We start from the raw sequence: 23,472 nt of genomic DNA on the forward strand, positions 1-23,472 counted from the left end.
CGTGATTGAACTTTGACCTCAAACGGGAAAATACGATTCTTAGTAAATTTACCCCAACGACTCTGTTTTCCTGACCCTAGCCGTTCTGGCTACATAAACCTTCAAAGCCCTGACCACATTAAGGAACTCGGAATCCTCCAAGTCACGAGTAGCCACAGGCACCACAATAGGTTGGTTCATATGAAAAGATGAAACCACTTTCGGCAGAAATCGTGGACGGGTCCGCAATTCTGCTCTATCCATATGGAAAACCAGATAGGGGCTTTTATGTGACAAAGCCGCTAATTCTGACACACGTTTAGCCGAAGTCAAGGCTAATAACATGACCACCCTCCACGTGAGATATTTTAACTCCGCCGTTCTAAGTGGTTCAAACCAGTGTGACTTTAGGAAACTTAACACCACGTTAAGATCCCAAGGTGCCACCGGAGGCACAAAAAGAGGTTGAATACTCAGCACTCCTTTTACAAACGTCTGAACTTCTGGTAGAGAAGCCAACTCTTTTTGAAAGAAAATGGATAGGGCCGAAATCTGAACCTTAATGGAGCCTAAGTTTTAGGCCCAAATTCACTCCAGTTTGTAGGAAGTGAAGGAAACGGCCCAGATGGAATTCTTCCGTAGGAGCATTCCTGGCCTCACACCAAGAAACATATTTTCGCCAGATACGGTGATAATGTTAAGATGTCACGTCCTTACTAGCCTTTATCAGCGTAGGAATGACCTCATCCAGAATGCCTTTTTCCGCTAGGATCCGGCGTTCAACCGCCATGCCTTCAAACGCAGCCGCGGTAAGTCTTGGAACAGACATGGGCCCTGTTGCAACAGGTCCTGCCTTAGAGGAAGAGGCCACGGATTTTCTGTAAGCATTTCCTGCAGATTCGGATACCAGATCCTTCGTGGCCAATTTAGAACAATGAGGATTGTTCTCACTCCTCCTTTTTCTTATTATTCTCAACCGTTAGGTATGAGAGGAAGAGGAGGAAATACATAGACTGACTGGAACACCCACGGTGTCACTAGGGCGTCTACCGCTACTGCCTGAGGGTCTCTTGACCAGGCGCAATAACTCTGCAGCTTTTTGCTGAGGCGGGACGCCATCCTATCTATCTGTGGCAGTCCCCACCGAACTGCAATCTGTGCGAAGACTTCCTGATGAAGTCTCCACGCTCCGTATTTCTGGTGAGGAAGTCTGCTTCCCAGTTGTTCACTTCCGGAATGAACACTGTTGACAGTGCTCTTACATGATTCTCCGCCCAGCAAAGAATTCTGGTGGCTTTCGCCATCGCCACTCTGTTCCTTGTGCCGCCTTGGCGGTTTACATGAGCTACTGCGGTGACGTTGTCTGACTGGATCAGAACCGGTTGGTCGCGAAGAAAGGTCTCCGCTTGACTTAGGGCGTTGTATATGGCCCTTAGTTCCAATATGTTGATGTGAAGACAAGTCTCTTGACTTGACCAAAGACCTTGGAAATTTCTTCCCTGTGTGACTGCTCCCCAGCCTCGGAGGCTCGCATCCGCGGTCACCAGGATCTAGTCCTGAATGCCGAATCTGCGGCCCTCTAGAAGGTGAGCACTCTGCAGCCACCACAGGAGAGATACCCTGGCCCTGGGGGATAGGGTGATCAACTGATGAATCTGTAGATGTGACCAGGACCACTTGTCCAGTAGGTCCCATTGGAAAGTCCTCACATGGAACCTGCTGAAGGGAATGTTTTTCCCAGGACTCGAGTGCAGTGATGCACTGATGCCTGTCTTGGTTTCAATAGGTCCCTGACCAGAGTCATGAGTTCCTGGGCCTTCTCTATCTGAAGGTAAACCCATTTCTGGTCTGTATCCAGAATCATACCCAAGAAGGGCAGATGAGTTATAGGAACCTGTTAGGGTCTCCTGCTCTGTGCTGCCACGTCGTCATGGCAACCGGGAGACAAGTGCTAGCGGAGTAACCTGAGCGTAGCTGATACTCCGGTTCGGGTCTTTTGCTGTGCAGTAGTTACAGGCTCTGTGCACGGCAGGGGATCCGGTGCTGGTTTTTGTGCTCACAGTCTGTGAGGTCTGAGTGGGGCGTGGACAGCACCTGCTATATAAACCCTCTTCTCAGGTTAGGCAGATGCTGCTGAATCTTTGTTGGTTAGTCAGTTCCTGAAAGCTAGCTAGTACTGTGTAAACTTTGTATTTGTTTGTTGCTTACTGCAAATAGGCCTTGGGATTTGGTATTACACTCTGCCAATCCAGACCTAGCAGTAAGACTGGAGTCAGTCGTTTAACCTGCTGGGGTTCTTTTGCTACTCTGTGAACCTAGCAAGTTTGCGGCTGTATTCTCAGACTTGCCTGCCAAAATCCTTTCTCACTGTGCAAGGTGTTCAGGTGTCAGTTTAGTGGCAGTAAACTGAACCAGTGCACTGCAAGTGAGGACTAGGATTGTGGAGACTCTCCTTGTGTCTATTATTCCATCTCTGACCAAGGAGTTTACTGCCACACCCGTTGGTAACCCTTTAGGGTTTTGCTGTTGCCCTTAGCAACAGCATTTTGGTTTCTCTACGTATTAAATCACAACATCTCGCTTCTTTCCATCTGAGCATTCCTAATACTAGGGAGACACCCAGTTTCTTAGCCTTTGGGCTTCTCTGTTCACTTTGTGTTTATTTTGTTACCCTATCACCTTCTGTGTATGTAATGTCATATTCCCCAGTCTGTCTGTGAGTTCATTTGTTTTGCATCCCTCTCCGTTCAGACACCAGTACATTCCTGCTGGCACTGGTGTGCATAACATATTCAGCAGCCTAATACTCCTGTTGAAATTTTGTGGGAATATGGAGCATACCCCTCAAAATACTTTGCAACAGGTGGTCGATCAGGTGCAGGTCCTGACTCGACAATTTAATGATTCGTCCATTAAAATGCATACCTCGCAGGCCGCTGGCGGAGCTCCCGCAGCAGCAGTACCTTCAGGGGTTAAGGAGCCGAAAGTAAATCTCCCGGATCGTTTTTCTGGAGATCGCTCGCAGTTCTTTTGTTTCAAGGAGAGCTGCAAGCTATATTTCCAACTTAGGCCTCAGTCTTCTGGGTCGGAGATTCAGCGGGTGGGCATAGTGATTTCCTTGCTACAAGGAGACCCACAGGTCTGGGCATATGGGTTGCAGCCTGACTGTCCGTCGCTTAAAAGTGTTGATGCTTTTTTTACGGCACTGGGCATGTTGTATGATGACCCTGACAAGACGGCCTCAGCCGAGGCTCAGATTTCGATCCTTAAGCAAGGGCGAAGGCCAGTTGAGGTTTATTGTACGGAGTTTCGGAGGTTGGCCCATGATACCCAGTGGAATGACCCAGCCCTGAGACACCAGTACCGAAGAGGTCTTTCTAACCAGTTAAAAGACCAACTGGTACAATATCCCTTGCCTGATAGCTTGGATCAGCTCATGCAGTTATCCATTCGGGTGGATAGACGGCTGAGAGAGCGCAGGCTTGAAAGGGAGACCGAGGTTTCCTTCTTTCCCAAGGGAACCTCAGACTCTGAGGAATTTTCCGAGGAGCCTATGCAGATTGGGGCTACCCGCCTCTCCTCGCATGAGAAGACGCGGAGGAGACAGCAGGGGTTATGTTTGTACTGTGGGAATAAAGGTCATGTGGTAGTATCATGCCCAGAAAAGCCGGAAAACTTCAGGGCCTGAGGGTGATGGGAAATATCCTGTCAGGCCAGAAGTCAGAATTTCCCAAGAAGACTTTTATCATTCCGGTGACCTTGAAGATCCTCGGTCAAACTGTCAAGACTGAGGCCTTTGTGGACAGTGGGGCCGACGGGGTTTTTATGGACCGCCAATTCGCCCTGAAACACTCTGTTCCCTTAGTACCCTTGGCATCGGAAATTGAGATTTGTTGGTTAAACGGGGAACCATTATCCCAGGGTAAAATTACCTCTTGCACTAGCCAGATTTCTTTGTTTATTGGAGCCACACACTCTGAAAAATTGTCCTTTTATGTGACTGTCTGTACTTTTGCCCCATTGGTGTTGGGGTTACCCTGGTTAAGGGCCCACAATCCTCAATTTGACTGGGTCTCTGGGGAGATTCTTTTTTTTTTTTTTTATTCAATACTTTTTTATTGATTTTCTGTTTTTCATTAAACAAAATTACAAAGAAAAAACAACGCAAACCCACAACAGATCCCCAACCCAGGGAATGCGCAGATTCCCATGTCCAGTAGGGACCAGTTAACACAGTTATCACAGTAAACAGGTGCAGGCTTACATTCCGAGACATAAATGAAAAGTTAGAAGCAATATCACATGTTAACATGAAGCTTATAGAACAATGTATGCTGTACATGGTCGTCTATGGCAACACATCATAAATATTGAGCTGATCACAGAGCTATAGCACTGGCACGGGAATGGCCGACCGTGGGCTCCAGGGGACATGTAGCCCTCAGTAGCGGGTGCTCAGACGCCCCCGGGTCCCAGAGAGCGGGGACTCAAGCCATCTACCCCACAGGTCCTGATATTTTTTCTCCGCTTTCCTAGCTAAGTATACATATTTCTCATGAGAGGCCGTATCATTTACAAGTGAGACCCAGGACCGTAGTGTGGGCGCATCTTTGGCTAGCCAAAGCCTGGCGATACACACCTTAGCCAGGCCGCACAGATTAATTACATATCGTTTGGCAGGGGGGTCCAGGGCATCCTCCTCCACAGCAGATAACACACATGTCGTCGGGGAGCATACAGACGAGGGAATACCCGTTGACACCAGGGCGTCAGCAACACCCGACCAGAATACGGCTACCTTAGGACATAGCCAGATAATGTGCCAAAAGTCTGCATCCAGACTATCGCACTTAGGACATCTGGAGGAGTGGGTACCCGCTATGTGTCGCAAACGCACCGGCGTCATATATACTCTGTGTATTATAAACAGTTGGATTTGTTGATATCTAGTGGTGGTAGTGGATAATCGTGGAGAACATAAAGCACCCTCCCAGATCTCATCAGAGATGGCACCCAAGTCAGATTCCCACTTGTTCCTGAGAAGGGACAACGGGTCAGAGTAGTGAGACCGAAGCATGCTTGTATAAATGTTGGACACCAAATGCCCGCTTCCCAGGGACTGCAGGAGAGACTTGACCGGGGAGTCAGCAATCATTGGAGGAGTATCGGGAAATTGTGCGTTAAGTGCATGTCGCAGCTGCAGGTATCGGTAGAAATGTGAAGAGGGTATACTGTAATCCTGTTGACGCTGCAGGAAGGACCTCAGTATACCATCGTTATATAAGTGTCCCAGGGACGTCACTCCCCACCTCCCCCACACCGCCCCAGTCCGCAGCGAAGCCAATTCTGGGAAGCCAAGGGCATTGTCCAGAGGAGTATCAGGGTCAATACACTGGCCTAGTAGGATAACATGTACCTGTTTCCATATGAGGACGGCCTGTCTTATTATAGGGATCTTGGACAAGTTAGGGTTCCCACAAAGAAGCATCTGTAATGGAGTGCCGGCAGGGTAGACCTGCAAAAGCATTTGTGAGTGTATAGTGAGAGCATCCGGGGCATTCACCCACTCCCATATATGTGCCAACTGCGCGGCATAATAGTAAAATCGAAATATAGGGAGAGCTAAGCCTCCCAGCACTTTCGGCCTGGAAAGGACGTCAAGTCTCAACCGCGCTCTCCTGCTGGCCCATATTAAAGAAGAGAGCAAACTGTCAATCTGTCTAAATGTCTTCAAGTTAATATATATAGGGGATTGCTGGAGAACATAAAGGAGTTTTGGCAAGTATACCATTTTTACCAAATTGACCCTGCCAGTAACAGTCAGGGGCAAAGACCCCCAAACCCTGACCTTCGAGCGAAGATACCTCATCTGCGGCATGATATTAAGGGAAACATAGGTACAAGGGTCATTCGACACCCATATACCCAGGTATTTGAAAGACTCTACCCATTTAAGGGGGGTTTGGATCACTGAGGCCTCCGAGACCGGGCCTCTAAGTGGAGTAATGGTGGATTTATCCCAGTTAATTTTGAGCCCGGAGAAACGTCCATAGTCAGTTATTAAGTCAAGGAGTTTAGGTAAGGAGGAAACGTAGTCGTCCACAAAGAGCAATAGGTCATCAGCGTATAACGCTATCCTGTCCTCTCTTGCGCCAACCCTAATACCCACAACATCCCGAGTTGCCCTAATCAAACATGCTAGTGGCTCAATAGCAATGGCAAACAGAGTCGGAGACAGAGGGCAGCCCTGCCTCGTTCCCCTGGATAGGGGGAAGGAGTCCGAAATAAACCCGTTCACCGAGACTCTGGCCATGGGCTGATAGTATAATAATTTAACATCATTGATAAAGTTGGGGCCCACACCAAATCTACTCATAGCCTCCCAGAGGAAGACCCACTCCACCGAATCAAAGGCCTTTGCGGCATCTAAGGAGACTATAACGGCAGAGCAGTCCTCCTCCCGAGAAACTTGGAAATGAGTGAACAGGCGCCTCAAATTCACAGCAGTGGACTTGCCAGGCATGAAGCCCGTTTGGTCAGGGTGAATAATTTGAGAGATAACCCGGCCAAGTCTGGAAGCTAGAACCTTGGTCAGGATTTTAATATCCGTGGGCAGCAGGGAAATAGGACGGTAGGATTCAACCCTCCTGGGGTCCTTATCTGGCTTGGGAATCACTATAATCAAAGCCTCCGCCATAGACGGGGGAAGCGCACTTTGGGCAAAAATTTCACTGAACAACTCAAGCAACCGAGGGGCAAAGAATTTTGTATGTTTCTTGTACAGTTCTGATGGGATGCCATCAAGGCCAGGGGCCTTACCATCGGGGGAGGCAGATATCGCAAGCTCAATCTCCTCCACCGACAAAGGAGCGTCTAGAAGGGCCCTGGCCTCACTGGAGATATGGGGCAAGTGGACTCCATCCAAGTAGTCACACAGTTCTACTGGGGAACAGGTCAATTTAGAACTATATAGTGCCTGATAGTATGAGACAAATTCCGCCACGATCTGTGGGGTGCGGTCTAGCACCGACCCAGCTGAATCCAAAATCTCCACTACAGTATGAGAGGAACGGTCACCCCTTGCAAGATTGGCCAAATAAGAACCTGGTCTATCCCCAGTAGCATATTGGACATGCGAGGAGAAGAGAAGTCTATGCTGGGTTTTCCCCCACAGGTAATCCTTCCATTCACCCTGCGCATGGAGCCACACCAACTTAGAGGCGTCCAAGCCATCCCGCACATACGTCACCTCTGAAGCAACCACCCGGGCCTCCAATTCAGACTCATGTTTTTTAAAGGAGGATTTAAGACTCCCTACCCGTTTAATCAATGTTCCTCTCAAGAAAGCCTTGAAAGTGTCCCATAGCAGAGTCACATCCGAGGTGTCATCATGCATAACAAAGAATTCTAACCAGCTAGCCTCCAATTCGGATCCCTCACCCATATGCGTCAGCCAAAAGGGATTAAATTTCCACACTGCTTGGCCTCGCTGACAGTTTAAGTCAATATGTAACGATATAGGGGAGTGATCCGAGATACCCCTTTTTTAAAGGAGGATTTAAGACTCCCTACCCGTTTAATCAATGTTCCTCTCAAGAAAGCCTTGAAAGTGTCCCATAGCAGAGTCACATCCGAGGTGTCATCATGCATAACAAAGAATTCTAACCAGCTAGCCTCCAATTCGGATCCCTCACCCATATGCGTCAGCCAAAAGGGATTAAATTTCCACACTGCTTGGCCTCGCTGACAGTTTAAGTCAATATGTAACGATATAGGGGAGTGATCCGAGATACCCCTAGTCTCATATTTGACACTTTGAACTTTGGGCAAAAGCTCCCGGGACAGAAGAGCCAGATCTATCCTAGAGAAGGAAGAGTGAGAGCGTGAAAAACATGAGTATTGCCTCAAATCAGGATTCTTCAATCTCCAGGGGTCGATCAGACCCAACTCCGACACAGTGTCTGCAAATGGGGAATGCTTGGGCCGTGGATTGGAGGACGCCCCGGACAACCTATCCAACTCGTGATTTAAAACGTTGTTGAAGTCCCCCATACAGATAACAGTTATCCCAGGGGAAGCGGCCATAAAGGCAGACGCCTTTTTAAGAACGTCGTGCGAGTATAGAGGGGGCACATACACAGCCAGCAATAACAGGGGGACGGAGTTAATTCTGCACTTGAGAAATACATATCTACCCCATTGATCCGTTTGCACAGAATCAAGCGCAAAGGGAACAGACTTCCTAATTAGGATCGACACTCCCCGGGACGCTGCAGTATGCATAGAATGGTAAGCCCATCCCACCCATGGTTTTTTAAAGGACATAATCTTGGTACCCAGTAAGTGAGTTTCCATCAGGCAAATAATATCCGAAGCATAAAGCTTAATCTGTCGAAGGATCAAGGAGCGTTTAATTCTGTCATTGATCCCCCGCACGTTCCACGACAGTAACTTAACCAAAGCCATTGTTGTAATATTGCAGAGCGCCCGCGGCCAGCCACCGCCAGTGAATATTAAAGAAGATATGCCCGCAATTAGTTGCAACATAGACATAGCGGAAATAAGCACATTGCACAGCAAAAAATGAAAACACATCAATACTAACAGTCTAAAGTAACCCCCACCCCCACCCCGTATACCACCTAAAACTAGCAGCATACCTGGTTCCCTAACAACAAAACACCCTAAGTACTAACAATAACAGCTAAGGCAGAGAGCACCGTAACATACTCCGCCAATACCAACCAAGATCAAATTCCTATATCCACTAAAGGGGCCAAGAATATAATGACCTTAAGACAGGAGAATCCCCCAGCTAAACTCAAAACAAAACCAATCCCCCCCTGGACCGTTACACCCACCCCAACTAAATAACCGTCTACCCCTTAAATACTTTATGGCAGAGCAATCACCGAGAGCCTAAGGCCCAAGATCAGCGTAGAGGCAACGTCTAACAGTCGCCCGTCTCCACAGAGCCATCCACTCCCAGTGAAGGCCCATAAGGGCTGCAGAAAGCCCTAACGTGAGCAACATAGCAGCACAAGACAAGCAGTAGCGTATTGACTAGCTGAGGAATCACATACAGGATTGCAAACAGCGGCCACCGCTCCCCGAGCCGGAAAGCGTCTATCCAGCCAAACTGACATCTCGCAGGGAGTCATAAACAACATATCCACAAACAACTATACATCCTTCCCAAGCCAATATAATCATAACATAGCAGGCATAAAAGAAACAGTATACTTGCAAGTAGAGAGATCAAATGCATAAGTTCAATCAGCGGCTAATGCCCGCCGTGCCGGAAAGCGTCCGTCTAGCCACACTGATGCTTCACGAGGGGTCATGAAGAATTTTGTTTCACCATCCGAGACCACCCGCAGTTTAGACGGAAAGAGCATGGCATAGGGGATATTCAGTTCACGCAGCCTGCGTTTCACAGGGACAAACTGAGCTCTGTCCTTTTGGACGTCGACAGCAAAATCCGGAAAAACTGAAACCGGGGAACCATTCCACTTAAGGGGACCCCTAGTGCGGGCCAGTCTCAGAATCACATCTCTATCCCGATAATGAAGGAGTTTGGCAATAAACGTACGAGGAGGTGCCCCTGGAGGTAATGGGCGCATCGGGACCCTATGGGCTCGTTCCACTGCAAAGTGTGAGGTGAACTCCTCCGCTCCAAACGCATCCAGCAGCCACCGTTCAAGAAATTTTTCAGGGGAGGCACCCTCCTCTTTTTCCGGGAGTCCGACGAAACGGACATTATTTCGCCGCAATCTCCCCTCCATATCTGTCATCTTTTTATGTACCTCCATCATCTGAGACTCCAGAGCAGAAGTGCGTCTACCGAGAGGCGTAATTGTGTCTTCCAGCGTGGAGGTGCGCGTCTCAACTTCACCGACCCTCTCTCGCACCCGCTGAAGGTCTTGGTGTATAATGGATAAGTCCGCCTGGACCTGACCGATCCTGTCGGCCAAGCGGGCTTCACTGGCCGTAACGGCATCCAGCACCTTTTGCAAAGCAGCATCGGTGGCCTCCACAGATGAGGAGCTAGCTGACGGAGAAGGCGGTGCCGAGGTAGACCGCACCTCCCCCCCCTGTTGGGACCGTGTCGGCGGATTTCTGGCAAACTTCTCTAACTTCGCCGCAGCCGCGGCAGACTGATGCGGTTTGACCATTATAGCCGAGCGGACGGCAGGGAGCAAGAAGTATAGAAAATAGTATATCAAGAACTGTCCAGGGGCGGCCAATGAAGAATTCAATGTAGTATATCAGGAATGTCCAGTCGCTGCCTGCGGGTAAGTATAGTATATCAAAACTGACCAGTGAACATGTATGATATCGGAAGAATCAGCCTCTGTCAGCACAGAATGAACAAATGCAACAGGATATAAAAATATTTTTACTCCCCCTTCAGCATATGGGGCACATGCAGCATAGAACTGGATTAAATTAAATATGTCCTGTGGAGCTGAAACTGAGCAACACTGAGGCCCTCCAAGGGTTAATAGCACACTGTTCCCCGTCCCCGTTTGGAGCAGAGCTCAGCAGGGCAGCAGTTATATCATGGGGAGGGCACAGGCACTTATAGCACTCAGCCGTGCCGTGCACCTCCTCCCCAGCAGTAGGACACAGGATGTCAGTGCAGGAGCCGGAGGGTACAGGCCTGGGCCGCCGGAGGGAGCAAGGAGAACGGCAGCGGGTCACGTGACGGCGGCGCGGCCGTGGACCGCCCGCAGACGCTCCCAGGCAGAGACGGGAGCAAGGCAGGAGAGGCGCCCGCCACAGTCTCCACAACGACGGCAGAAGGGAAGCCGCGGACCCGGGTGTGAGCAGCGCTCAAGACTGGAGCCGGATGCAGACACTCAGCGCGGGCACCAGGATGGCGGCGTCCCACGTGTTCCAGCAGGCCCGGGCCCCGGCACACCATAAACACTCTGCTGGAGCGCATAGCGGGCAGACGGGTCCCAAAGTGGCACAGGGGCTCCTCCACACTGTACTGCAGGTATTGGGGTGCACTGCAGGCCCAGGGGGGGACACAGGATGGTGAATCAGGATGAGGTAGCTGGAGAGACACACAGCCTGTGTGCTACTCCATGTCCGCCGAAGCCACCCTCTGGGGAGATTCTTAGTTGGGGTACTGATTGTTTCAGGAGTTGCTTGAGCCTTCCAGTCAGGCTTTCGCAGCTAAGTTTGCCAGGATTGCCAGGATGTTATGCAGATTTTGCGGACGTGTTCTCCAAAAGAGTTGCAGAGGTACTAGCTCCCCATCGCCCCTATGACTGTGCCATTAATTTGTTGCCGAATGCTAAGCTTCCCAAGAGCAGGTTGTACTCCCTGTCACGTCCTGAGACTCAGGCTATGGCAGAGTACATTCACGAGAACTTGGCTAAGGGATTTATCAGACCTTCACAGTCTCCAGTTGGGTCGGGGTTCTTCTTCGTGGGTAAAAAGGACGGTTCATTGCGACCCTGCATCGACTTCAGGGAATTGAACCGTATCACGATTAAAAACTCATACCCACTAACTCTCATTTCGGTCTTGTTTGACCAGCTTCGTACTGCCACCATTTTTTCTAAGATTGACCTACGCGGTGCGTACAATCTAATCCGAATAAGAGAGGGGGATGAATGGAAGACTGCCTTTAATACCCACTCAGGGCATTATGAATATTTGGTGATGCCTTTTGGGCTCTGTAATGCCCCGGCAGTCTTCCAGGACTTCATGAACGATGTGCTCAGGGAATATTTGGATAGATTCTTAGTTGTATACTTAGATGACATCCTAATCTTCTCCCATTCCCTGGAGGAACATCAGAAGCATGTACGCTTAGTCCTCCAGAAACTCAAAGACCACCGGCTTGGGGCGAAGCTGGAGAAGTGCAAATTTGAAGTTCAGCAAATCGCATTTCTAGGATATATTATCTCCCCAGAAGGTTTCCAAATGGAGGGTTCCAAGGTACAGGCAGTCCTGGATTGGGTGCAGCCCACTAGTTTGAAGGCGCTTCAGCGTTTTCTGGGCTTTGCAAATTTTTATAGACGATTTATCGCTGGATTTTCGTCTATAGTGGCGCCCTTGGTGGCACTCACTAAGAAAGGGGCGGATGTTGCTCACTGGTCTTGTGAGGCCAAAGCGGCTTTTGCCCGTCTCAAAAGGGCATTTGTCTTGGCCAAGGTGCTGCGACACCCAGATCCAGAGCGTCCTTTTGTGGTGGAGGTGGATGCCTCTGAGATGGGTATTGGGGCAGTGCTGTCTCAGATGGGGGTGTCTGATAATCGCCTTCATCCCTGTGCTTACTTTTCCCGTAAATTTTCGCCTGCCAAGATGAATTATGACGTGGGTAACCGGGAATTGTTGGCTATTAAGGATGCACTCGAGGAGTGGAGACACTGGCTTGAGGGGGCTAAGTTTGTGGTCTCAATTCTCACCGACCATAAGAATTTGGCATATTTAGAGTCAGCGAAGCGCCTCAATGCCAGGCAGGCACGATGGGCTTTGTTTTTTGCTCGCTTTAATTTTTTGATAACATATCGCCCTGGGTCAAAAAACATCAAGGCTGATGCGCTCTCGCGGAGTTTTGCTCCAATTCAGGAGACCACCGAGGAGCCATTGCCCATTGTGTCCCCATCATGTATTAAAGTGGGCATTACCCAGGACCTCTTGTCATTAGTCCTTAGAGCACAGGAGCAGGCTCCTCCAGACCTTCCGGTAGGTCTTTTGTTTGTGCCTCCTAGGTTAAGACAGCGAGTGTTCCTGGAATTCCATGCCAAGAAGTCGGCAGGTCACCCGGGTATTGCCAGAACTCGGGAGTTGCTATCTAGGGCGGTGTGGTGGCCCTCGGTGGCTAGGGATGTGGATCAGTGGGTTCGGGCATGTGACATCTGTGCCCGAAATAAAACTCCTAGAGGGGTTCCTGTTGGCCCATTACATCCACTCTCTATTCCATCTAAGCCTTGGACCCACATTTCAATGGATTTTGTGGTGGACTTGCCCAAATCCTCGGGGTTGACAGCCATCTGGGTTGTCGTTGACAGGTTTTCGAAGATGGCGCACTTCGTTCCATTGGTTGGGCTGCCATCGGCCAGACGCCTGTCTGAATTATTTATGCTGCATGTTGTGCGCCTCCATGGGTTGCCACTTGATGTGGTCTCTGACCGCGGATCCCAGTTTGTGGCCAAATTCTGGAGGGCATTTTGTTCCGATCTCCAGATTTCTGTCAGCTTGTCGTCAGGCTACCATCCGCAGTCTAATGGGCAGACTGAAAGGGTGAACCAGTCCTTGGAGCAATTCCTCAGGTGTTATGTCTCCAAGTGTCAGACTGACTGGGTTGCTCATCTGTCCATGGCGGAGTTTGCCTATAACAACGCGGCTCACTCTGCTACAGGGATCTCTCCCTTCCTTTGTGTGTATGGGCATCATCCTAAGGCCAATTCTTTTGACCCCCTGGACTCCACGCCTGGTGGTTCCTCTGTGGTTTCGGTCCTTAGAGGTATTTGGAGGAAAGTGAAGAAAGCCCTTGTGTCTGTGTCATTAGTGACCAAAAGGGTTTTTGATAAGCGGAAAAGACCCTGCAGCTTCAAATTAGGAGACTTCGTCTGGTTGTCTACCAAGAATTTGAAGTTGAGACAGCCATCTCATAAGTTAGGCCCCCGGTTCATCGGTCCTTATAAGATCACTAGGGTTATCAATCCGGTGGCATTTCAGTTAGATCTACCCCGTTCTTTGGGTATCAATAAAACATTTCATTGTTCCCTTTTAAAACGGGCGATTAGTAATCCTTCTTCCAGTGGAAGACCTTCCCCTCTTCTGATACGTGGCCAGAGGGAGTTTGTTGTTGAAAGGATTCTTGACTCCAAGATGGTTCGGGGTCGGCTGTCATTTTTGGTGCACTGGAAGGGGTATGGCCCGGAGGAGCGGTCGTGGGTGCGCAGTTGTGATCTTCATGCCCCCAGACTGTTACGCTCTTTCTTCTCGCAGTTCCCCAATAAACCCGGTGGTAGGGGTTCTTTGACCCCTCGTCAGAGGGGGGTACTGTTAGGGTCTCCTGCTCTGTGCTGCCACGTCGTCATGGCAACCGAGAGACAAGTGCTAGCGGAGTAACCTGAGCGTAGCTGATACTCCGGTTTGGGTCTTTTGCTGTGCAGTAGTTACAGGCTCTGTGCACGGCAGGGGATCCGGTGCTGGTTTTTGTGCTCACAGTCTGTGAGGTCTGAGTGGGGCGTAGACAGCACCTGCTATATAAACCCTCTTCTCAGGTTAGGCAGATGCTGCTGAATCTTTGTTGGTTAGTCAGTTCCTGAAAGCTAGCTAGTACTGTGTAAACTTTGTATTTGTTTGTTGCTTACTGCAAATAGGCCTTGGGATTTGGTATTACACTCTGCCAATCCAGACCTAGCAGTAAGACTGGAGTCAGTCGTTTAACCTGCTGGGGTTCTTTTGCTACTCTGTGAACCTAGCAAGTTTGCGGCTGTATTCTCAGACTTGCCTGCCAAAATCCTCTCTCGCTGTGCAAGGTGTTCAGGTGTCAGTTTAGTGGCAGTAAACTGAACCAGTGCACTGCAAGTGAGGACTAGGATTGTGGAGACTCTCCTTGTGTCTATTATTCCATCTCTGACCAAGGAGTTTACTGCCACACCCGTTGGTAACCCTTTAGGGTTTTGCTGTTGCCCTTAGCAACAGCATTTCGGGTTCTCTACGTATTAAATCACAACATCTCGCTTCTTTCCATCTGAGCATTCCTAATACTAGGGAGACACCCAGTTTCTTAGCCTTTGGGCTTCTCTGTTCACTTTGTGTTTATTTTGTTACCCTATCACCTTCTGTGTATGTAATGTCATATTCCCCAGTCTGTCTGTGAGTTCATTTGTTTTGCATCCCTCTCCGTTCAGACACCAGTACATTCCTGCTGGCACTGGTGTGCATAACAGAACCAACTGTGACCTCGGGAAATTGAGAATCCAGCCGTGTTGCTGTGACACCTTCAGCGAAAGTGACACGCTGTTCAACAACTGCTCTTTTGATCTCGCCCTTATTAGGAGATCGTCCAAGTATGGGACAACTGTGACTCCTTGATTGCGTAGGAGCACCATTATTTCCGCCAATTACCCTGAAATTGGTAATGACAATCCTGTACCGCAATTGTCAGGTACGCCTGATGGGGTGGATAAATGGGAACATGAAGGTATGCAGCCTTTATGTTTAGATACACCATCAAATCACCCCCTTCCAGACTGGCGATGATCGCTCTGGGCGATTCCACTTTAAATTTGAACCTTTTCCCGTATAGGTTCAGAGATTTTATTGTTTAAAAATAGGTCTGACCGAACCGTACGGTTTCGGGACTACAGCCAAGGTTGAGTCATATCGCCTTCCTTGTTGCAGGAGGGGAACCTTGAGCACCACCTGTTGGAGATACAATGTGTGAATTGTATTTAATATTATCTCCCTTCCTGGGGGAGAAGCCGGTAGGTCCGATAAGGAAAAACCGGCGAGGAGGTACCTTTCGAATCCAGCTTGTAACCCTGAGAAACAATTTTTTATTGCCCCGGGAACCACCTGTGAGTGAACTCAGATGTGGCTGAAGAGTCGAAGACGTGCTCCCCACTGGGGCGGACTCCCTTAGCGGAGCTCCAGCGTCATGTGTTGGATGTAGTAGAGGCCGGGGAGGACTTCTGTTCCTGGGAACTAGCTGTGCCCTGTGCCCTTACCTCTGGTAAGAAAGGACGCTCCTCGTACTTTCTTGTTATTCTGCGACCGAAAGGACTGCATTTGACAATGTCGTGGTTTCTTAGGCTGTGAGGGAATATAAGGCAAAAGATCAGAATTACCAGCTATAGCTGTGGAGACCAGGTCCGAGAGCCCTTCTCCACACAATTCCTCAGCCTTGTAAGGTAAACCTTCCATATGCCTCTTTTAGTCGGCATCACCTGTCCATCGCATATTCCACAGGACACTTCTAGCAGAAATCGACATAGCGTTGACTCTAGAACCCCGTAGACTAATGTCTCTTTGGGCATGGTTTATATATATATATAAGACAGCATCTTTTACCATGACAGATACCATGGTATTGACCCTAGTATATGTGTATATATATATATATATATACACATATACTAGGGTCAATACCATGGTATCCTTATCTAGGGTTTCAATCTCCGCTGATAAGGTATCTGTCCACGCTGCTACAGCGCTATAAACCCATGCCGACACAATCGCCGGTCTGAGTAGTGTACCAGCATGTGTGTAAACTTCAAAGTAGACTTCAAAGTACTTTTACTGCAAGCTATCTGCAGGATCCCTGAGGATAGCTGTTAAGTCAGCGCTACCTTTTGGGTAAACGTGACAAGGCTTTGTCCACCCTAGGGGAAGATTCCCCTCGTATCCTGGCCCTAGTAGGGAAAGGATACTCCCTGAGAATTCTTTTTGGGAAGCTGCAGCTTCTTGTCTGGAGATTCCCGCTCTTTTTCTTCATGAGAGGAGGGAAATTTACCTCAGCTTTCCTACCCTTAAACATGTGTACCCTCGTGTCAGGGACAGATGAGTCATCAGTGATATGCAAAACAACTTTTATTACAATAATCATATATTGAATACTTTCCTGACAGTTTTGGCTGTAACTTTACATTATCGTAGTCGACACTGGAGTCAGACTCGGTGTCGATATCAGTGTCTTTTATTTTGGATAGTGAGCATTGTGAGACTCTGAAGGTTTCTGCGACATAGGGACAGACATGGGTAGATTCCCTGTCTGTTCTCTAATCTTTTGTGCAATAACTTTACCTCAGCACTAAATTTCACATATCCAATCAAGTGTCGGCGTTGTCGACGGAGACACCACTCACACACACATTTGCTCCATCTCCTCCTTAGGAGAGCCTTTTACCTCAGACATGTCGACACACACGTACCGACACACCACACACTCAGGGAATGCTCATCTGAAGACAATTCCCCAACAAGGCCCTTTGGAGAGAGAGAGTATGCCAGCACACACCCCAGCGCTATATGACCCAGGAAAAACACAGCAATTTAATGTTTACCCAGTAGCGCTGTTATTATCTGCGCCGAATTATGTGCCCCCCCTCTTCTTTAAAACCCTCTCTTCTACCGTGGTATAAGCAGGGGAGAGTCCGGGGAGCTTTCTCTCAGCGGTGCTGTGGAGAAAAACATGGCGCTGGTGAGTGCTGAGGGAGAAGCCCCGCCCCCTCGAGGGCGGGCTTCTGTCCCGCTAAAAGTGTAAAATTGGCGGGGGCTCATGCATATATACAGTGTCCAGCTGTATATATGCTCCTTTTGCCAAATAAGAGGTTTATATTGCTGCCCAGGGCGCCCCCCCCCCCCCCCTGCGCCCTGCACCCTTACAGTGACCGGAGTATGTGAGGTGTGTGGGAGCAATGGCGCACAGCTGCAGTGCTGTGCGTTACCTCAGTGAAGATCATGAAGTCTTCTGCCGCCTCTGAAGTCTTCTTTACTTCTCATACTCACCCGGCTTCTATCTTCCGGCTCTGCGAGGGGGACGGCGGCGCGGCTCCGGGACGGACGGCGAGGGTGAGATCCTGCGTACCAATCCCTCTGAAGCTAATGGTGTCCAGTAGCCTAAGAAGCAGGACCTAGCTTCAGAGAGTAGGGCTGCTTCTCTCCCCTCAGTCCCACGATGCAGGGAGTCTGTTGCCAGCAGAGCTCCCTGAAAATAAAAAACCTAACAAAATACTTTCTATCAGTAAACTCAGGAGAGCTCACTGAAAAGCACCCAGCTCGTCTGGGCACAGTATCAAACTGGGGTCTGGAGGAGGGGCATAGAGGGAGGAGCCAGTGCACACCAGAACCTAAATTCTTTCTTAAAGTGCCCATGTCTCCTGTGGAGCCCGTCTATCCCATGGTCCTTACGGAGTCCCCAGCATCCACTAGGACGTTAGAGAAATACTCTGGAACGTTTACAACTGCAAGTTTGGGATTTTATTTCCATCTGCATTACAAATACAAAACTGACAACTATTGATTACGGAAGTATTTCAGCCCCTTTGTGAAAACACATCTAAATAATTCCTTGTGTCATCATTAGCCGTTCAGAAGTCATCATGGGCCTAAGGGGGTCATTCTGAGTTGTTCGCTAGCTGCTTTTGTTCGCTAGCTGCTTTTGTAGCCGCTCTGCGATCCTTTCGTTCGCACTTCTGCTAAGCTAAAATATACTCCCAATGGGCGTCGGCATAGCATTTGCACGGCTGCAAAAAACTGCTAGCGACCTGGGGGTCATTCCGAGTTGTTCGCTCGTTGCCGATTTTCGCTATGCTGCGATTTGTTGCTAATTGTGCATGCGCAAGGCACGCAGGGCGCATGCGCTTAGTTATTTAACAAAAACTTAGCAGTTTTGCTGTGGATCCTGCGGCGCTTTTCAGTCGCACTTCTGATCAGTGAATGATTGACAGGAAAGGGACGTGTTTGAGTGGTAACTGAGCGTTTTCCGGGAGTGTGCTAAAAAACGCAGGCATGTCAGGGGAAAACGCAGGAGTGTCTGGAGAAATGGGGGAGTGGCTGGCCGAACGCAGGGCGTGTTTGTGACGTCAAACCAGGAACTAAATGGAGTGAGCTGATCGCAATCTGTGAGTAGGTCTGGAGCTACTCAGAGACTGCAAGGAATTATTTAGTAACTTTCGTTCGCTATTCTGCTAAGCTAAGATACACTCCCAGAGGGCGGCGGCCTAGCGTGTGCAATGCTGCTGAAAGCAGCTAGCGAGCGAACAACTCGGAATGAGGGCCCATCTAAGTTGAATGCAGATGCAATGAATGGAGACGGAGCTGCTAATATTAGCAAGTGAAGCTGCCAATAAGAAATAAAAAGGGACGCCCACCGAAGCCATCCCAAACTAATTTGCAATTGCGTACACATTTGCAGCCTATACGCAAAAATGAGGAATATTGCGGCGAAGGGTTGGCCTATGGCTACGCAGACTGGACACACAGTAGCGACACAGGCACCATGTTTTTGCATGTAAGAGCTCGCAGCAGATGGCAGACACACACTCCGAAAACGGCCATGACACACCCACGCTTTCCAACCACTCCCTGTTAACACCTCCAAATGATCACTTCCTGTCAATCACTTTCCCACGTAATCCTCATTTTGAGCGGGATTGCAGCGGCACCTTGATGCGTGCGCAATGCGATTGTAGCACATGCGCAGTCTGCTGATCATCGCTCCATTGTGGGAACATCAGCCATTGCCAGGGCCGGCTCGAGGCATGTTCCTTAGGAGCGGGTGCACGGGGCACCAGATTCCTAAGGGCAGCCATCAGCCGGCACATCAGACTACATAAATCAGGTGCCGGTGAACTGGCACCATATTTAAGATGGTCGCCAGCGCCGCATGAGACCAAAGCTGCGCTCTCCTCCCCTCAGCCACAGCGGCAGCAGCAGTGGAGCTCGGCAGCAGGAGAGGAGCCTGGTGGCAGCCAGCAGGGCCTGGCAGCGGTGAGCAGCGCTACTGGGGGCATATGTGTATCTGGCACAGAGGTCAAATGTGTATCTGGCATAGGGGGCATATGTGTATCTGGCACTATACTGGGGGAATATGTGTATCTGGCACAGGGGGCATATGTGTATCTGGCACTATGGGGCATATGTGTATCTGCCACTATACTGGGGCATATATGTAGCTGGCACTATACTGGTGGCATATGTGCATCTGGCACTATACTGGGGGCATATGTGTATCTGGAACTGTGGGGCATATGTGTATCTGGCACTGGGGGCATATGTGTATCTGGCACTGTGAGCATATGTGTTTCTGGCACTATATTGGGGGCATATGTGTATCTGGCACTATACTGGGGGCATATGTGTATCTAGCACTATACTGGGGGCATATGTGTATCTGGCACTATACTAGGGGCATATGTGTATCTGGCACTATACTGGGGCATATATGTATCTGGCACTGTACTACTAGGGGCGTATGTGTATCTAGCACTGCGGGCATATGTGTATCTGGCACTATCCTGGGGGCATATATGTGTCTGGCACTATACTGGGGGCATATGTGTATCTGGCACTATTCTGGGGGCATTATGTGTAAGGAGCACTATTGTGGGCATTGTGTGTAAAGCTGCTAATTGTGTGCACATGTGTAAAGGAGGCTGTATTTATGTATTTATAGTTTGATATCAATATAAAATTTCAAGGCCACACCCACTTTACCAGGAGCATGCACGTACTGAGGAAGGGGGGGAGTGTTTTGGCACTTCACATTTTCTTGCTCAGGGTGCTAGTAGGCCTGGAGCCGGCCCCGGCCATTACATACAAATTGAACAAAATGAACTGGACCCCTATGTACCACAGAACAATTGTTAAACACTTCCAAGGCTGGAGAAATGCCTGTGACTTCCGGCAAGTAATGATTTATTTCATTTAATAAACACTACACAAGGGCGTGGAAGAGAAGGAAGGGTTAATTCGATGTGGGATTGGAATGTAAACATGATATAACAAAGTATTTTTACATTCGAGACAGGTGTCAATGGGGTCTACTCATGAAGCAGTGATAAGAGCGGAGAAGTGAGCCAGTAGAGAAGTTGACCATGGCAACCAATGTTGGGGTAACATTTATAAAGAACATTCTACAAAAGCATACGTAGCGTCTGATTGCTTCTCCACAGGCTCACTTCTCCACTCTTTTCACTGCTTCATGAATAGACCCCTAAGGATCGAAAAGAATAAAACAGAGATCGGCAGACTGAATGGCTGAGATGTGAGCATTTTTTTGCGTGCAAGTAAGGGCAACAAAGACAAACCATAGATTGTCAGCTCTTTGGAACTTTGTATAAAAATGACATCATGCCTCAGACATTCAGCATTTGTGGCACATTTATTTCAAACATGGCAGGTCAGAGGTGTCAGGAATCACCATAGAGACAAAAGAGTAGACTGGTGGGCATCCTGGCACTTATAGTTCCACAGCAGCCAGCAAGCTACAGGTTTCCTGAGCCAGCCATGGACTGAAGAGTCTTCTCCATGTCCGAGAGAGGAGGCGGAGGGGGTAAACCGCTTCTTCTCAATTACAGGCATACAGTTACACCCCCTAATGGGAGACAGCATGCAAGTGTCACACAGAAACATTTCTAAATTAATTATGTGATCCTCAAGGGCCTGATTCCTAATCTTATTACAGTACTGCTCCGACTGTCCAAAAACAGAGGGACATGTGCCAAGTATCTTATCTCCACGCTAATCATTTCCTGTCTGCAGCCTCAGCAAGCGTCCTTCCGGGGAGCTTGCAATCTAATTGAACTACATGATATCTTATGGATTTTTTTATATCGTAAATGGAGCTTCTTCAATGGCTGTAATGACATTTGGATTGCATGCCCGAGCTTTCCAAATACTGCTACATAATTCATGTATATAATGGTGCTTTGTCGGAGCCTATATAGATAGCTGCTGGTCTGGCAGACGGGCCTGTGCTGGGCAGTGCCCAAGGTGCCATTGGAAGCTAAGGGACGTGCCCTCCCTTTTTGCTGCATGCATTTTTAAAATAGTATGCATGGCATTACACACATTGCACTGCGACACAATAGACTGGTGCCATGCATACAAGACGCCTGCGGTATGGAACAGACAGATAAGCAGACCTTACCCAACCAGAGGTGCCAGGCTCGCAGTATGTCCATGTTATCGTGGGTACACCCTTAGGGCAGAGGGCATCTCTCGTTCCCAGGAACAGATGATGGGCACCTGAGATGCCAGCCCGCTTCTCTTGCTCTTCTTGAAGTCTCCCTGCAGGGTGTAAATCGGGGCGAGAGATCAACAACCTCTTGGAAGAACCACAGGTGTGGGCGACAGACTGTAACCCTTCAACGGTCACTCTGCAAATTCTTGGAGCGCAAAAGCCCTGAAAATGGCCAGCGTATCTGTCAGACCATGGTACATTCTCTGCCAGTCGGGTACCCCATCAGGGCTGGCATACAGTGCAATGCTCTGGCACGGAGAGAGTGTGATGCGGTGCAGCCTGCTCTGCAAATCTGGATCTTAGATAGATCTTAGCTGCTATATAGGGGATCCAGCAATGTGATGTATAAGGAGTAAGGATACAGCTTTCCTCTGTGTTACCGGGAGCAATGTGACAATACACTAAGATCATGTGTCCTGTGCTAGGATGCTATAACCAAACCCAGGGATCTGAACGCTCTACAGCCACTGCTGTCTGGGTTCTAACCCCCTGGCTGAGCTCTCACAGTATTCTCCCCGCTCTGTGTGTGTGTGTGTGCATTAGATGCTCACTCACCTCCTCCCTGCAGGGCTGGTGCAGTGTCTGTCTGCAGATCTCCTGGCTCCCTCACGGTCCTACTGCCCGCACCCTGCTCACAGCTCCTCCTACATCACCCCACACACCGAAGACAGAAAATATTTCCCAGACAACAGACAGGCTGCAGAGACAACAAAAAAAATCTGTCATTATTTAATATTGCTCACCAAAAAATGAGAGAACCCTTGTCTGGTTAATCTTCTGCCGCGGTGCAAAGTGTACGCCATTTGCGCCGCCGGTGTTCCTCCAAGGAGCTGTAAATATAATGTTTCATGCGCTGTGTGTTACTAAAGCTGCTCAAATAAAATAATAACTATTGATAAAACTGTAATGAGCGCTTCGAAAAATTTAAAGCTATGTGGCATCTGTAAAAAAGAGATTTTTTGTTAACATATGTTTACAGCTCTTTTTGAGAGCTTTGTTTGCGGTATGGCACAGTCCATGAGAGATCTAACTTTCCCTACCTCACTCCCAGTCCACGGGATTCCTCAGCCCGATGGTATAAGTAGCTGTCCGTGGCTTGGATGTTCTTCTCCAAGGAGCTGCCAGGATAGATCAGAGTGAATACACCTACTGCATACAGACCCTAGTAATAAAGTGCAGCTTTTGTAGACCCTTGTGTAAATCTTAATGTCACAAGGACAGGTTACTTGTAGACTATGGTGGTCATTCCGAGTTGATCGCTCGCTAGCAGTTTTTAGCAGCCGTGCAAACGCTATGCTGCCGCCCACTGGGAATGTATTTAAGCTTAGCAGAAGTGCGAACGAAAGGATCGCAGAGCGGCGGCATAATTTTTTTGTGCAGTTTTAGAGTAGCTCAAAACCTACTCAGCGCTTGCGATCATTTCAGACTGTTCAGTTCCTGTTTTGACGTCACAAACACGCCCTGCGTTCGCCCAGCCACGCCTGCGTTTTTCCTGGCATGCCTGCGTTTTTCCTGGCATGCCTGCGTTTTTTTCAACACTCCCTGAAAACGGTCAGTTGACACCCAGAAACGCTCACTTCCTGTCAATCACTCTGCGGCCAGCAGTGCAAATTAAAAGCTTTGCTAGACCTTGTGTGAAACTACATTGTTCGTTGTGATATTACTTTGCGCGTGCGCATTGCGCCGCATACGCATGCGCAGAACTGCCGTTTTTTTTGCCTCATCGCTGCACAGCGAACGAATGCAGCTATTGATCAACTCGGAATGACCAC

At 49.0% G+C, this 23,472-nt stretch overlaps 1 protein-coding gene across 2 annotated transcripts in view; it reads right to left on the reverse strand.

The window, feature by feature from the left end:
* The window catches only part of PODXL2 (podocalyxin like 2), a 103,823-nt gene extending 81,490 nt beyond the window's left edge, over positions 1 to 22,333 (reverse strand). Inside the window, exons 1-2 of one of the 2 annotated variants that reach the window (XM_063941178.1) lie at positions 22,256 to 22,333; positions 21,608 to 21,747 (exon numbers count right to left, since the gene is read on the reverse strand). In XM_063941178.1, the coding sequence (XP_063797248.1) occupies positions 21,608 to 21,641 (34 nt within the window). In that variant the 5' untranslated portion in view covers positions 21,642 to 21,747; positions 22,256 to 22,333. The other variant, XM_063941179.1, reaches the window with a different exon arrangement.
* Positions 22,334 to 23,472: the final 1,139 nt, after the last annotated feature.

This window comes from Pseudophryne corroboree, chromosome 9, assembly GCF_028390025.1.
Source record: "Pseudophryne corroboree isolate aPseCor3 chromosome 9, aPseCor3.hap2, whole genome shotgun sequence".
NCBI lineage: Eukaryota > Metazoa > Chordata > Amphibia > Anura > Myobatrachidae > Pseudophryne > Pseudophryne corroboree.